Source organism: Mizuhopecten yessoensis, unplaced genomic scaffold (genome assembly GCF_002113885.1).
Source record: "Mizuhopecten yessoensis strain PY_sf001 unplaced genomic scaffold, ASM211388v2 scaffold2329, whole genome shotgun sequence".
Taxonomy (NCBI): Eukaryota; Metazoa; Mollusca; class Bivalvia; order Pectinida; family Pectinidae; genus Mizuhopecten; species Mizuhopecten yessoensis.
The window spans coordinates 6,095,300-6,108,404 of NW_018404492.1; the positions used below are offsets into that span (position 1 = coordinate 6,095,300).

A 13,105-nucleotide genomic window follows, 5' to 3' on the forward strand; every position below is an offset into this window, starting at 1 on the left:
CCCTTGGGAGACACCAGAGCTTGTTTGGTACAAACAATGGGCGGGGATGACTGTTGATCCACATATCCCCTTAACACTTAGTGTGTGTACGGCACACGGCGGCATTGAGACAAACCAGCATCATTAAAACATCACATATTCTCTCCTGATTCTATCTTTAGACATTCTTTTGACTAATTAATATTAAAATCCTATTTTTCATGACATACCTTTTTTTTTTGGTAAAGCAAGAATTCATCGAACTACAACAAAAACAAGTGTGTGCAGAGTTTAAATATATGTATGAGAATTATCTCCTAAATATACCTCCACCTAATGCTAACCCCAGCTTAAGTGAACTCCGGCTAAATTTAACTCAAAATAAAAAAAAAATACTTCATGTTTATTTAGCACAGCTAGAGCCAATGCAGCTAACTCCAGTTACAAGCAATCCAGCTTAAGTTTAGCCAGCTACAGCAAACTCCACTTAAACTACACTCTAGCTAAAGTTAACTCAACTTAAGCTTAACTCCAGCTTGAGCTAACTCGATCTAAAGCTAACTCCAGCTTGAGCCAATCCCAGTTTAAATTAACTCCAAATACAGTTGATTCCAACTAATATTGTGTCCAGATAAAGCTAACTCCGATTAATCTTAACTCCTTCTAAAGTTAGCTCCAATTAAATTTAACTCCAGGTAAAGGTAGTTCCAGGTTGAGCTAAATCCAGCTAACCTTAACTACAGCTTAAGTTAACTCCTACTAAAGTTAGCTCCAATTATAGTTAACTCCTGCTTAATTATGTCCAGCTTAATCTAACCCCAACTAAATATCAATTAGCTAACAGCTGAAGTCAACTCCAGGTAAGTGACAGCAGCTAAAGTAAACTCCAGCTAAAGCTAACTCCAGCTAAAGTTAATTCCAGCTTCAGTTAACACAGCGTATGGCTTAAAAGACATAGATATGATGCTAATTAAGCTTGTTTCTGAACAATCAAGACCTGATCAAGTTAACAGAAACACTTTTGAAATCCTTTTGCAAACACAACCTTTGATATATGATTGAAATGGGGTTTTTTCTGTTGCTTCTAAAGGGCTTTATAAAAGTAGATCAATCAATTGATATATCAGATATATTTGAGGAAAAAGTGCATGATTTAAAAAAGGTTGTACATAAGCAAATGAACAATAACAGAATCCGTGAGCATTTTTCTGCAACAGTTCTCTCATAACAAGCCACAGGTCTCAACACAAAGTCATTACTGTTATTCAACACAGTAATGAAAGTATAAAAAGAAAAAAAATGCAATTTAACTGAGTTACGTCCCTTTAAAAATAAAAAAAATAAATGTAAACCACCTGAATTACAAAAAACCACACTAAAAAAACAACATTATTTGAGGTCCCAAACAACATGCTCAGATCAAGCGCTGCTACCACAACATTTACTTAATGTACAGCAGACTAAATAGGTGGACACTTGTTCCTGTTTTTGTATTCCTTGATTTGTCCTCAACAGACAACATCCCCCCAAACTTATACTGAATGGCTGTGCTCTTGATAACCTACCCCATGCTATCACCATTTTTTGGTTAGTTTCTGAATTACGTACAAACGTAGTTGTTTAATGTTTTCTGGTAGAATTTTTACAAAGCCATCTAACATTTACGTCAGACTTTGTTTTCTGAAGTTACAGTAAATAGTAGAACTTGGATATTCCGTGTAAATGAGGGCCCTAGTTTACACTCCTCCGATTTCGGCTCAACCTGAGGTAATACTTGTTGGTCTGTCATGATCCATTGGTTTGTACCAGGTAAACAAATGTTGACCTAGTTGTGAGTAACTACACTTAGGTGTTAACCTGGTGTAGATTATTTTTAGCACCCCATTATATGGTTATTAACAAAATCAGTGTATTCAAATTATATCATAGATGTAATTTTGTAAAGCTAAAATTTGTAGTAGTTCCTTTATCTGTATTATTGAGTAGATGTATCAATATCAATAATTGGAGGTTCTTATTTACTGCTTTATCAGAACCTAGTTTGTAGATCCTCTCAAAGCGGTTCACAAATTATTATCCATGGTTATAGGGCCTTTGCAACCAGCCAATATTCTTCTCAACTCCCTGGGGAGCATACAGCCAGTGCTGTCATTTCGGCACTCACAGCTAGCATTCAACAGTTCTAGCACTGCCTAACCACGTACTCATTTACAGCTGTGTAGACTGGAACAAGCGGAGTAAAGTATCTTGCTCAAAGATACAACACATTGTGTGGTGCAACTTGAACCCGCAACCCTTCAGTCACGCGCCCGACATCCTACCACTAGACTACTGTGCCTCCATATGTCCAAATGTCCTGAAACGTCACATTACTACTCATGTTGCTCCGATTACAATTGTAATTTCATATACAAAACAAATGTATATTGTTCCTACAAATGTTGTGGTATGATTCATGTACTACCAAATGTTCAGAGGAATAGTTCGTCACTTGTGTATTGAGACTATGGCGGCAACTTCTTTATGTGATTCAAAGGTTAGTGATGCGAGCAATGACCGTAAAGAAACCTCCCTAAATGAAAATCGTCAAATGTTTATAAAAAAAATCAAGAACCAAATTTTTCTTTTTCATTTTTGAATTTTTATTATCAAAAATAAAACATACAAAACACCTGATGATACTCAAGCAAGGATCACATGATTCCCATCAATACCAAGCATTTCAGTCTCAAAAATCTATTATTTCATATAAAATATTCAAGTTTTGTAAGCTTTTCATTATTTTGTGTTAAGCTGAACCTGAAAGGGGTTTTCTTTCATAATGGGAGAAATGCATCAGAGCTGAATGTAGTAGATTTACAAATTTTCTTTTCACACTTAAGTTATTTATATCACAGGTATCATTCAAACCATTATATATTGATCTCACTATATTCACTGTATCAGAACCATAACAAAAACAATACTGTACTAGTAACAGTCTTGTTTAAATCTGAGATTGATTCAGGATTAAAGATGGTCAATAGAGGAAAACACCTGTGCGTCTTAAAATGATTAGTGAAGTGGGAAAAATGATTGATACCCAAAGCTGCCCAAAGATTTTAAGGATATGCAAAATAATTTTGAAAAATCATCACCTTCAGCCCCTATTCATTTCTCAGTCAGCCGCTAAAACTTCAAAAATTATTGAATAAAAAAATAAAAAAAGGCAACTTATAAAATGTGAATAGCTTATAAAATGTGAATAGCTTATAAAATGTGAATATTTTATAACAATCACTGAGACTGAAATTTGCGTCTAGTCCATGTGCATAAAAACACAACGTCTAAATCTGTCAGTGTGTGATTTCTCTCTTCCACAGACAGAAGTATAACACAATATACCACCAATAATCCATGTATAAATCAAAAAAAATCAATTGTCATTAATGTAAATTATAAATCATGAATAAATATTGCCTCGGTCTGACAACCCCTCTGTACCAACATGTAGTACACATGTACTCTGTATATATAGCACCACTCCTCAGCTGGCACTGTTCTACGATGTTCCAATAACAAACATCCAGTCAGGAAAAATTAAAACATAAAAAATCATAACACAACAAATTAACTACAACTATATTGACAATTTATAATATAAACGTAGAAGATTTTAAAAATCTCTGAACTCTACAATACTGAATAAATATACCTCACATGAATTTTTAAAATTCTTTAGATTTCATCTGATCTATAGGCATTGCAATCAATAAATAAGGTTACAGGGGTCCCGCTACTTTTCTATTGCATACCGGGACTGAAAAGCTACTTTCCTGTTAAACTTTTGTTTATCTATTTATTCATACAAAGAATTTTAGAGGTTGCAAGTCTTTTCAGGGAATTATGAATTTTGGAATTATTCCCAGTGGTGTTGCTGAAAAGAGTCTAACAAAACAAATATTACATGTATGATCAGAAGAGCAGGAAATAAGCTGCCTGTTTTATAATCAAGCAGTTTGACATTGGAATCCCCATATCTTTTGGTGAAGAAAGACATTTTAACCCTTTCACCACTACAAACCATAATGGACTCACCCAGATAAATGTATGGAAGAGTCTACTAAAGTTACCTAGGGGTGAAAGGGTTAATGAGTAGATCTCTTCTGTGTATAATTTTTGCTATAATAAATGGGCAAGTAACTCCTAGTCAGAAACATGCAGAACAAACTGGAACTCTTTTTCAATGAATTTTAATATATATATAAACTTTAGTTATTTTACAACAATTATGAAACAAGTTATTTCAACTTATATTAATCACTCTTGTTGGCCCAGATGTTAGCGCGCGGGGGGGGTCTTATTGTGGGAGGAAACCGGAGAACCCGGAGAAAACCCACGTGGTCGGGCAGGTGACCCCATACCTTTTCGAGTCCGATCGGGGAATCGAACCCCGGCCGTCTTGGTGAAAGGCAAGTGTGCTATCCACTGCACCACCCGACCACCCCGAAAGTGAATTTTAATACAGAGTGCTTGGTCTCACAGAGTGCTTGGTCTCTTTACTTTAAGTCATGATTGAGAAAACTATGGAGTTTAACTCCCCATCTCAAGTAAATTTGAACAACCTATGGAACTACACTTCAGAATAAGATTCATCAGTTTGGTATGAATACTAAAGGCATAGTTTGTTTTGAACACAAACAGGAATTCAAAACTTATTTTGCCAGCTTTCGAAAGCGTGTGTTTCCTTAGTCAAGCAAAGGGTGTAAATGGCCGGTGTCTCGACTCTAAACCCCTGAAAAAAACTCACTAAGCCACAGTGGGCCAAATCAGTAAAGTCAGCTGTCAAAAATCATAGACATTTCGCCCATTTGCACTCTAATACTGCAGGCAGGCAGGGGGACATGTGACATGTTTTTCGAAAAGCTTGCAAAATAGGTTTTCTATTCCTGTTTGTGTGTATAAAAAAAACTTAGCCTTTACTCGGGAACTATAAGATGTGTAAACACTACAACAGAATGTTTTATATTAAACATATAGACAAATATATTGTATAAAGGAACTAACATTGAAGATTTGTTTGCATGAAAAGGATTTTTGGCATTAATCAGAACAACAAATGACCCGCGTCACATGACATGCGTATCTAAAATCTGGTTGAATCCAGAGAAAAAAAAGTATTAAAAAAAATGCATTGTGACATCCCAACTCAGAACTTCATGGCTTCACAAAGTTACAATTATAATGGATGATAGTTTAGGTTTTAAGTCAGCTTCAGAAAGTGTGTTTTTTACGAATATTTGCATAAAATCTTGGTTTGTGCCATAAGCAGTACATTTGTTTCAATTTCGTGAGAGATTTGTGAAACTGTCACAGTTGTTAATTGCAGTTTTATAAAGGCACCTTAAAATTAAAGATACTATGGAAAAAATGGAAACTCATGTCAGACTGTATATTTTGTATTGGTAGTCTTATTCAAGGGAAACTACTCCGTCATGAGCCAATTGTGACGCTCAAGAAAAAGGTGACATCATGGGTTCCTCCCCTTACTAATGCATCCTAATGATAAACAATGCTTTGGTAAAACATTAAAAGTACATAAAACAGAAAACCAGCAAACATCAACACACCAAAACACAACAGAGAGCTGACTACAAGAAGACATGACCAGATACCACACACTTTCAAAAACAACCTTTCCTATCTGTGTATTTTATCAGAATATATTCAAGACCAGTTTTATCCTCTGAACAGTCCCACCACTGAGAAAACTTGAGCAGAATTGTTTTAATATATCGCTTGAAACTTTCACCACCAGTAAACTGAAGAGGACTTCAATAGCATAACAGGTCTTGGAAGTCCCAGCTACTAAATAAAGGATAGTGTAAGAAGTAATCAGAATGCCATGTTAGTCTGTCCACACTTTTAAATGTCCAGCCGTACTTAACAAATGGCCTTATGTTTAATACAACTTGGGTAACACAAGTTAAGGGAGACTACTGCGATAAGCTATTCTTAGATATTCACTCAATCATCTACACAGAACCATCAGATACAACTACATTTTACTATGTAATTATATATACATATAACAACTTCACCAAATACAATTTTTCATAAATTACCCTCATATGTATTTTTTTTTTAAATTCATATGTTCATGTATAAGCAAAATAATGAACAGTAATAATGAATGCCTAATGTATTGAACACATTCTCTAATGCTCCACAGTGACCAAAAATTACTACAACCTCAAAGTGACAATTGTAATCAGGCAGTCCCACACAGCTATCTCCAGCATTGATCATACGAATTAAAAATAAATCTATATCGTATGGCCTTATGTTTAATACAACTTGGGCAACACAAGTTAAGGGAGACTACTGCGATAAGCTATTCTTAGATATTCACTTAATCATCTACACAGAACCATCAGATACAACTACATTTTACTATGTAATTATATATACATATAACAACTTCACCAAATACAATTTTTCATAAATTATCCTCATATTTTATTTTTTTTTAAATTCATAAGTTCATGTATAAGCAAAATAATGAACAGTAATAATGAATGCCTAATGTATTGAACACATTCTCTAATGCTCCACAGTGACCAAAAATTACTACAACCTCAAAGTGACAATTGTAATCAGGCAGTCCCACACAGCTATCTCCAGCATTGATCATACAAATTAAAAATAAATCTATATCGTAATTGAAAATAAATACATCAACAACAGCTTGGCATACAGTATTTTTGCATGATATCAACCTTTGGGAACACAGATTATTTATCTGGACAGAATCATGTTAAAAACAAGTTCTGTTCACGTGAAAAATTAATATATTTTTGTTTCAACTTCATCATTAATTTCAACCTGATTTGTAAGTTCATTTGTATGTTAATGAACACACAATAAATATCTTTCTAAAAAAGCTTAAAATTACCCCTCAAAAAACAGGTATAATTTGGACTAAAACTCCCTTCTTTACCCTGGGTGAATTGAACAAACATTTATAGTAACCTTCCTTTAAAAAAGGATATTAAAAAGAAATAATATCTGGGGTAAAAATTGACAGACTCTCTTAGAAATCAGCTAGGCAGTCATGTCTGTTCTAGCTTACAACAAATCAAATACAACCTTAGTTTTTCTCCAGCTATCTGTAGATATTTTAAATTACAGTGCATCATCATTCTGTAGAATGATAGTTACCAGGTATGATTTTAAATTAAAATTGATTTTTTTCTTCTTAAACGATTACAGTTTGTAATTATCCTATTCACAAATTCGAATGATTTTGTTTTCAATCTTGGTTTTTACCTGGCAATCTACCACTTGTTTCAGCTTACAAGATGTAAGTTTTGTTTTGTTTCTAACCTATGTTTTTAATCGATTTTAACATTATTTGATTGACCTTTTGATAGAAGAGCCTTTTTTACTACGATACATTTCATGAAGTGATTTTATATCAAACTATGTGCTATCCTCCACTTACTGTGAAACCTAAGAATTAGGTGAGCTACCAACTTTCAAATTATTTCTAAAATGTTGTAGGTAGTTAACTTCTGACCATATTTATCTGTTTCACATGTGATAAACAATAATATTCTACAAAACGTAAACACTCATGATACCACATGTGCTATATACCTTTAAAAATCACCAGAACATTTAAAAATCACCCGACTTTTCTGATTATCAAATAACAGTAACACATATTATGATGGTTGATCCTACTCCCTCTTAGTCCCGAGTGGCTTTAAAGCCTTTTGTCTTTGTTGAAACATGGAATTCATCAGGAAGTAGCCCGCTGAAAAGGAATGTGTACAACGTTAGTCAACATCACGTCATCATCATCATACAATACAAATATTAATCACAGAGTTATGTTAACAGGACATATACAAAAACACACTACTTTGAAAACAACCACAAAGCCTAGTTGTATAGGTTTAAAACAATATTTCATTTTTCAAAATGACAAACTATGTTACAATAATGGTTATGAGAAATTAACCTCTTTTGAAAAACCGTCTATCTGCTCTATTCTAGTACTTTCAAACAATGTTTTGTCCTAAGAATGAGTTATAAGTACATTCAGTAAGCCTAAACTGTAAGTATTGCCACTTATTCTAAGAATTATGAAAAAAAAACAAAAAATAATCAAAACCAGAGAAAAAAGGTATGGTCTATAGTCAGCAGGTGTGTTGTGCCAATGTTTTGTCTAGCAAATATTTCACTTACCTGGGATGAATATGCCTAAGTAGAGTTTTAAAAACCATGGGAAATAAAAGGAAAAGTTGTAAGAATTTGGAAGGAATACTGAAAATCTCTCGGAGTCTTCATAGTATGGGATCGCCATCAGAATGATTAATGCTGAAAAATTAAAGGGAAAAAATGCTTGATTATCTCCCTTTGACCATTTTATTTAACCTTCTAGTATATACCGGTATTAGGAACTTTTCAAATGATTTTTATCTTCTTTTATTGCCTCAAACACTGTCAGACACATTAGAAACAATTTTGCTTTACTTATTTTACATTTTTTTGATCACCCTGGGGCAATATTAGATTATTGCCCCAGGGTCATCAAACAATTTGGATTTCAGGCTAAATTTGATGGCTCTTAATTAAAGTACTCCAACAATGTAAGTCGGCAAAATCATATCAGATAGAAAAAAGGTTGACTAGCGGCCTCTTATGTTATAGAAGTAGCCCTTAAAGGTGACAAGTGCCATATCAAGTTTTGAATTACATACACATACATAAACATTGTATTATTAATGTAGCATTTATAAATGTTATTTTACTAAATATTGACTGATTTACAAAAGAGCTAGGCATTCAATTCACCAACAATTACAATTTTGAACCAATCTGGAAGACTGTTCCAGGATCCATAGTTTTTCTGTATTTCCATAAGCAAGAGTGAGGAAAGGAAAACTCACCCTCAGAAATAAAACCCAGAGGATACAGGGGAATCCAGGCTGTATAGCGACACCATGTGATAAAAGTGTTCTTCTTTCCCAATACTGACAGCATGTAAAATGGATATCTGTTGGATAAAAACAAAATGTAATCACAATGAAACTTGCCTAGAATGATGCCCTGTCATTATAATTAGATGATATCACTTAAATGTTTTTGTTTCATATAAATATCAACTTGGTATACAGGCAATTTGCCCGTACAGATTACTTGTCAAGAGATGCCATCATGCACATAAGGGTTGAACGGTATTTTTTTATGTTCTTGCTGGTATGAATGCAAATCGGTTACATACATATAGGGCTTCATGCAAAATATGTATGTAACCGGTTTGCATTCATACTTTCGTTCAATCCTTATGTTTGCATTCTAAATTTTTAGTTATTATTGACCTAAATAAAAATATTCTCTTATATTTTGGATATTGAAGTGCCTGTGTTGTCAGTGAAAACTAGACTCCTGGAACAGCCTAATGTCACCAAAATGTTTGCTTCTAACAGTTGTCTAATGTAAATCGAGGCAGAAGGAGAAACTTCAAAATGATGCTGATCCAATTGCATTCATAGTCCTATGAATGCAATATCTTATGGTAATGCTCATAGAGGAACTAACAGTGGAAATGTGTATATATACTGATAACAGTGTACCAGGAATTTTTTCTCCACAGTTTAAGATTTCAACTCCTCAATAATGAAGGCCAAGTTATCATTACAGCTGATTTTAATTCACAGCATAACACATATATAAAATTATAAATACATGTGAAGGGCAAAACTCCCACTGAGTGAATATGGATTTCTTGTTATAGAATGACTATGTGACTGGGCAAAATTGCCCTGGTATATACAGTAATCAAAACCAATCTATGAAGATCACCTGTATTTGGTTCACTCTTTTATGGTGACACAGAAAACACAAATAGAGCCTATACAATTCATATACCCATTACTGTTAAGCTACAACACAGCATAGACTTAACACCTTAATTTGATGTCAATATACAGCTACTTACGTCAAACAACTTAGCGTCTCTTTCATGGTACTAGCATTACATGTTAAGGATCTGATTAATAAATTGTTTTGACTTTCGGTTAGTTAGGCCAATAAACGGATTAATCAATTACAAAATTGTGATTGATTTTGGTCAGAATAATTATATGATGATACTATGGAGTTTTTAGTAGTGTAATTCATGATTTCAGGCTTATTTCCCTGCTAGATACTAATGAGAGTTAAGCATCAGATATCTCCTGATATATGGGCCGTTTTCATTTATCACGGTCCAAACGGTTAACCAATTGGACCAGAGGTGTTCATTTTTTGAAATAAGGTCAGACCCAGTAATCTGATGCTGCTTTCAGGCAAGCCTTGAACAAGCCTTGCAAGGCCTGCATAAACATTTGCAGGTCCGTCAGGATTTATACCCCAAAAATGTTACATTAACGAACTGTTTTCAGCTGCTCCCTCAGTATTGTCGCCCACATACCTTTACTTTCAGGGTTGCTATTGGCTGTTAAGGACTATAACTGTTTGAAGGGAAGTAATTCTTACAACTCAGGTATTGTTTGGTGTTTGATGTTCAACATGCAGGGCTGTATTTGCATATCCCGGTTGAAACAGTATGTGTGGCACAGAAATATTCCACGATAAATGAACGCACGTGGACCGTTCTATAAGCAGAGCTAAAAATGCACGACGAACGCCGCACAATGGCATAAGTTTTTGGACCAGGTGAGCTAAAAATTACACGTGACTTGACATTGTTTTAGAAAGAAATAATGCAAACTGGCAATAGTCAGCATTTTAGTCAGGTACGTCTGGACCCCGCAATCTACACTTGCCAAATTTTCCTGAGGTCAGCCTCAGTCCAGATCTGTGCCTGTCGGTTTCTTTACAGGTTCAACCGGATATGCGAATTTACCCCAACTTCAAACATACATGTCAAGTATTCTGTGAAAATGGTTTTAAAATGTCCTAAATATCCAGATGGCATCCAGACTATTCTGTCAGAGGCAGAACAATGTATCAAGTTTTCTGTTTGTCAGAAGTTTACACCTGGTTATATGATAAAACTTTTTTTAACTGATCAAAAGTTTTTATCGGTATGAAGAGACATTCAAGACAACTTGTTAATCAATCTAGGACGAATGGAAACTCCTAGTTCTTACCGTACAACTTCTATGGCACTCCACACCATAAACAAGATGAACACTATTGACTTGTCATGTAGTCTCGGCTCCTGCCCCAACACAATAAACAACAGGAAGTTCCGACCCATGACCTGCAAATACAACATTCAATTACCTTAGCCTCTCTGTATAGTTGAATTCAAAGATATTATAACAGAATATTCATTTTCACAGGAAACCATCTATTTGTATTATCCTTTTCAAATCATGCTACTCATATAATGTATACAGAAACTGTTGCGCAGTGCAATCTTCACCTTTCTTCAGTAATTCATCCAATGCTAGTTTTAACACATTTGACCCATGTGGCCTTGCAGAAGGTCAGGGTTATTAACCTGAACAAAGCTGATAGCACTTCATCCTAAAAAAACACGGTTAAATTACTACATAGGTACCACTATCTGCATCATGGTTCTATTAAAAGAATTCAAAATATGAACGACAGAGTATGGATAGATGATGGATGCAGAATTATTGCCAAATCTCACCATTGTCTTTCAGCGAAGTGAGCTAATAAACCGGGTTACCTGCATGAAGGCTGGAACGGGACTGGACTTCACCCAGCCTAACAAAGGATGAACAATTTCTAGGACAGCAGCTGTTTGTACAAACAGCATCTGTGTCCCAGAAATTTCCAGCGTATTAGTAAATGCAACTGCAACATAAGATATTAAAGACCCATTAATAAGATTGGAAACATACATTTGTATTGAAATTTATAGGTTTTATACAGAACTAAGATTAAGGTAAACTTGATTTGATATTAGTACTGATTTCTGAATTGAATCATTTTACTGTGAACAAAAATTAAATGTACACAGTACAAGTGAATGAATACCAAATCAAATACAATATGATATACAAAATATAAAATATAATATATACATGAATCAATTGATAAATTGTACAGTGAAGAAATCAAATAACTAGTGTGAGTTATCTTTTGTTATCAACTGTATCAGGCATGCCAATCTGATTGATAAAATTAATTTTCCTTTGTTCACATTAAGTTATTTCCCTTTATGTCAAAGTGACGAAGTGGCTTACAATTCATGTCCTTGAAGATGTGGTAGGTGAGAGCGGCGAATATGTATGTGAAGCCGACATATTGGACCAAGTTGTATACAAACAGGTAGCATGTTTTAACGTCTGGAAATGGCTCTGAAACAAAATCACAAATATAACAGTGACACACAGAGAAAAAAACAGTGATTTAATTTTATCAGCAGTGACGCCATCGGTTGAATTTACGATAGGTAGGTAAGGCCCAAAAAAATACTTGGTTCTCAGGACCGTGTGCATTTCATTTTAGGGCACCACATTGCCAATTTTATCGTGAAAGTAATGGAAAAAAAACGTGAATGTGCCAGCCGCCGTCTTAAAAAAATCAGGAAAAATTGGTCCGCATGTCGTTTTTACTCGTTAGTCATCCAAGTCCCAAAAACGTTTGAATAAATATAAGGAAATTGATATACAGGCAAACGTTGAAACAATTATGACTTGTTAACCTCGTGTGAAAACGGCACTCATTTCGTAAAAAAATAAGGAATGGGGGGTCCATGATTCTTCCTTGGAACATCGGGGTGGGGGGGGGGTTCAGAGGCTTACTCGATGACGGATCTTTAAACAAGAGGCCCATGGGCCTTAACGGTCACCTGATATATTTATACAGAGAGTTGATTTTGTTTTCAACATGAACAGAAATATTATTCAAAGTGACAAAAAACAATAAAACCACCTTACTCAATATCTAGCATACAGATTTCAGACTAAAAAGGATTTGAAACTAGCACCTTTGATTCTTAACAAGGAAAATGAAGAAATTTTAGCACACTGACTCCTTTGAGCCCCACCCTACAGCCCTTGGGGCCCACGTAGGGCTGGCTCAAAATTTTCAAAGTATCAAACTGTCAATTCAATAATTCCAATCAAGTTATTAACATGTAATATTCAAAGTATCA

At 34.6% G+C, this 13,105-nt stretch overlaps 1 protein-coding gene across 1 annotated transcript in view; it reads right to left on the reverse strand.

The window, feature by feature from the left end:
• Positions 1-4,392: 4,392 nt before the first annotated feature.
• Positions 4,393-13,105, reverse strand: part of LOC110445680 (very-long-chain (3R)-3-hydroxyacyl-CoA dehydratase-like) — a 16,435-nt gene continuing 7,722 nt past the window's right edge. The window contains exons 5-10 of the mRNA XM_021490429.1: positions 12,192-12,305; positions 11,672-11,799; positions 11,124-11,236; positions 8,916-9,022; positions 8,212-8,343; positions 4,393-7,777 (exon numbers count right to left, since the gene is read on the reverse strand). Coding sequence (XP_021346104.1) covers positions 7,701-7,777; positions 8,212-8,343; positions 8,916-9,022; positions 11,124-11,236; positions 11,672-11,799; positions 12,192-12,305 — 671 coding nt within the window. The 3' untranslated portion in view covers positions 4,393-7,700. The remainder of the gene's footprint in view (positions 7,778-8,211; positions 8,344-8,915; positions 9,023-11,123; positions 11,237-11,671; positions 11,800-12,191; positions 12,306-13,105) is intronic.